Source organism: Populus alba, chromosome 8, assembly GCF_005239225.2.
Source record: "Populus alba chromosome 8, ASM523922v2, whole genome shotgun sequence".
NCBI lineage: Eukaryota > Viridiplantae > Streptophyta > Magnoliopsida > Malpighiales > Salicaceae > Populus > Populus alba.
The window spans coordinates 17,675,829-17,680,072 of record NC_133291.1 but is presented as its reverse complement, the minus strand read 5'-3'; the positions used below and the strand labels follow the sequence as shown (position 1 = coordinate 17,680,072).

General features: G+C 34.1%; 1 protein-coding gene across 1 annotated transcript; it reads right to left on the bottom strand.

Moving 5' to 3' along the window:
* Window positions 1-720: 720 nt before the first annotated feature.
* On the bottom strand, window positions 721-2,357 carry LOC118042368 (uncharacterized). The gene is made up of 4 exons (XM_035050017.2): window positions 1,966-2,357; window positions 1,778-1,829; window positions 1,622-1,689; window positions 721-1,361 (listed from the first exon to the last, which is right to left on the bottom strand). Exons 1-4 carry the CDS (start codon window positions 2,113-2,115, stop codon window positions 798-800), a joined length of 834 nt encoding a protein of 277 aa, XP_034905908.1. The 5' UTR covers window positions 2,116-2,357; the 3' UTR covers window positions 721-797.
* Window positions 2,358-4,244: the final 1,887 nt, after the last annotated feature.

Below are 4,244 nucleotides of genomic sequence, written 5' to 3'. Positions count from 1 at the left end.
TCTAATGGTCGGATTGAGAATTATGATTGTTGCCGTAAACCTGGACTATTGCGCCTTTTACGCCAAAATCTGAATCTGACCTTACATGGGTCGTATCACAAGGTTGAACCGTATCAACTATTGTGATCAAGAATATCTATCAAGTTGCGATCTTCCATATTTTTATTTATTTACTTGTGCATTTTCTCAGCAAGCAAATGGAAAGCAAAGAAAATAATGATAACCCATGTGTAAATAATGAAGGAGAAAGAGGAAAGTACCGAGCTTTAGAAGCGAGGCTTGAGGTGAAGCGGTGCATGGTAGTTTTATAATAAAAATTACAAGAGAGAAGAAACAGAGAGAAACTTTGCTGTGGGATTATAGAGAGAGTATTGGAGAAATGGTAGAGAGTCTAGAGATACAAGTTTAATCAACATGGGAGAACGAGGGAGATGGAAGGGGGCGGTTGCTGTCGAAGCGAAAGAGGAAAATATGTTTTTGAGGTTAGGTTAAGTAAACTATTTTTTCGATTTATGCTTAAAAGTTGAGAGTCCCTGGTTCTATCTTTTTTCGATTTATGCTTCGAAAATATCTCATTCCAAGAAGGAAATTTGTCCGATCGCAACACGATGGAAAAATTAAACCGAAATGCAAATGTCGAATCAATGTCTCAAAACGATCGTATCTTAGCTAGCTAGCTATGACACTTGACAAGCAAAAGCTGAAGCAGAAGCAACAGGGGAAAAAAAGAATTCGCCAATGTAAGATCATGCAACTCTAATTCTAACTCTATGGATGAATGCAATTGATCAGGATTATTATGAATATACACAAGCAGCAGATTCCTTGAGTATTCCTCTCTCTGATCTTTTCTCAAAGACTGGGAAGTCATGATATGACCTTCCTTTGACTGTTCCTTGGCCACCGTAATTGTTCAATGCATCTTCTCTCTGCAAGTCCCAAAAGTTCTCAGGTTTCCTGTAAATCCGAGTCCTGATGTGAGGATAGCCTTTGAGTAGATAGTCTGATGGATCAAAAACTGGGGACTCCATTGGTGTCACAGAGCGAGTGTTGCTATGGAAATGGCAATTGTCTGACGGTTTGAAAAGTGGTGCTTCTTTCCTTGATGCTCTATTGGCCTTCAAACAGTTCTCCATCACTTTGATTTCCTCTTTAAATCTTTGTTTCATTTCTCTCACGCGATTCCGAAGCCATTTTGAGCGATTTGCAGCATTCGATTCCTCGGCTCCTTTCGGTGCTTGTGATTTGCTCGAATTGTTGCCAGGTGTATATGGAATTCTGTTGCACTTTATGCAGAAGTTCTTGCTTCTCTCCAAGTTGAAGGCTCTTCTCTTTATACTGTCTGTAAGATACGAGTAGGCCTGCGAGAGATTGTGTATCCTTTTTCTGAGGATGCTTAAAGAAACTCACACACACAACATCGTACGATGTCGCAAATAAATGACCTTTTTCAAAAGGAGAGAACTATCATATGATGGAAAAAAAACATTGTTTTAAAACCTATATCGGCTTGGTGGTCGACTCGAGACCTGTTGCCGAGGCAATCCATGCAACTATACAAACTCTACCTACATCTATTAACTATCCACACATATTATAAAAAGAGAATAGCATATCTAACCTCGAAGACAAGCTTGAAGGCAAGCTCAGCTCTTGGATGCTTGTTCTTGTCGGGGTGAAGTTGCAAAGCTGCCGCGAGAAATCAAACAATCCTCACAACAAAAAGAAGGAAAGCACATCTATATTGCCAAAAACAACATCAACAGAAGGTACGTACCAAGTTTACGATACCTCTTCTTTATAACGTCTATGTCTGCATCTTCTTCTACCTGATCAGAACAATCCGAAGAACACCTTCAACAATTTTCTTTATTTAAAAAAATCCAGATAGATTAAAAACACCGTAGAAAAACATGGAGGGACCTTGAAAAACTAATCAAGATCAAGAAAGATTAACACACGTACTCCAAGAATCCGATACCAGTCAATAAAATGTGATTCTGCAGGACCGTAGCTGCTGCTACGATGCCTGTGAACACAGGCAACCGACAGGGTTGATAAAGAGCAAATCTCCAGCACTAACTGGGATTTCTTGGTTTCCGATTCCAGTCCCATTTTAGAGAGAGCAGAAAAAGGAACGGAACTGATCACAAATCAAGACCGATTGAAGGAGAACATATACATGTGTTGTTACTAAATGTGCATTGTATCAATGCTGGTGTACGTTTTGCTGGTGTTTAAGGAGAGGGGGTGGCTGCAAAGGTGGAGCGGTTAAGAAAAAAGAGCAAAGTTTTCGGGAGAGATTTTTGAAAGTAGATCAGTTGGTGGGAAGGGAAGAGGAGAAGGAGAGGTTAACGTTAATGGTGCCACTTGGTTGTTAATGTTTGACAAGGTTAATTAATAATTGGAGTCAAGAAATTTGGCTCCAATATATCCTCTCCTAATCACTATCACCAGCTAGGGTTGATTTATGCTTCAATTTCAAATCTAATGATTCAATTTTCAAATATAATATATAAAATAATCCTCATTCTTACAGAGAATAATTGTATAAATCTTCTGTACAAAAAATTTGAGAGCAGCCCTTATCAATGTCTATTGGCATGTTTAGGGTCTGTATGTCTGGATTGCAGTTCAAATAGAAAATCGTTAAAATTTAATTTATTTCAATGTCATACTGGTATTAAAAATAATTTTTTTAAAATAAAATAAATATTATTTTAATATATTTTTAAAATAAAAAATATTTTAAAAAACAATTATTACCTCACTCCAAAAAAAACCCCAGTGTTTTCCTGCAATATGCATGCATTGAAAATAAATGAGGGGAAAAACACTTCTTCATATATACTTGAAGAGAAGTGGAACAAGGCAGATGAGGGGGGAAACACAACAAATAAAGAGAGGTGGAGAATACAGATTCACATAGTAAATGTTTGGAGTTATCTAAAAATAATATGGTATTCTCGTTATCAAGAAACAAAAATAATTTGGATTCTCAAAATGGAAAAAAAAAAATGGTGCTCATTTCTTAAGAATCTATAAAGCTAGAGAATATAGACAAACACAAAAATCTTATAATAAATAAAATAAAAAATAATAACACTCCTTGTTACTAGAAAGATATTTTTGGTTTAGCTCGGTTTTTTTCCGGTTTAGTTCTGTTTGTTTGTTAAGATAAAAATTGGTTCATACCGGTTTGACTCGATTTTTTCCAGTTTGGCCTGGTTTTTTTCTGTTTGAGTTCAGTTTAGTTTGATTTTTTCAGTTTCAGGCTTATAAACTGAACCGGTCGATTTTTTTCAAAATTTAAATCGGTTTAATCGGTTTTTTTTCATGGTTCGATTTTTTCAGTTATTTTTTTTTTGTTTTCTCAATTTAATCGGTTTTTTAGTTTTTTTACTCATTTTTTGTTTTCTCAAATTATATTTTTTAAAAATATTTTATTCATTGCATTGTGAAGAAAAAAATTGTTTCATTATATGAATTCATATAGTAAAATATAAAATGTAAGTACCTCCACGGTGAAAACTAATCTCATATAGTTGTTTTTAATAGGTATCGAGTGAAGGCATTATTCAATGTTAGATAAATAAAAAATGCTTTTTTTATAGAAAAATTACCTAGAGTAGGTGAAAGCAGGTCGATAGGCCCCGCCTACTATTCTTTATTTTTCTTCTTTTGGACCATAAGCTTTGAGTGGTTCCAAGAATTTAAGCAGTTGATTTTCTGAAAGAAAAATGCAGCAGATGCACTGTAAATAAATTTCAAATGTGTGCTTTATAATGCATGTGTAAAAGCATAGTTATTAGAAACAGCCAAAGTTCTCACTTGCCTACTTAATTCAGATTTATTATTTTTTATTTAAATTACTATACTTCCTGTTGTTTTCTTTTAAAAAAATTATTGTTTATTAACCCGTGCCAAAACTAGTGTAAAAAACAACTTAAGCTAATTTTTGAGTCAAGGTGCAATTAAAAATAATTTTTATTTAAAAAATTATTAAACCAGTAATTTTTTCTATTTTTTATAATTTTTTGTATCTTGATATAAAAAAAATAGCAAAACCTTGAAAGAATTATAAACATCCTAATGCATTTAAGAAAAAAAAAAAAAACCCTACACAATTGTTATATCAAACTGTGAAAGTGTCGATGATGTCTTAAAAATTTAACTACTTAGGGAATAGGGTTCTCAGGTTGGATAATCGATTAATTAATTGGTCTTAACAATCCCCTCCATTC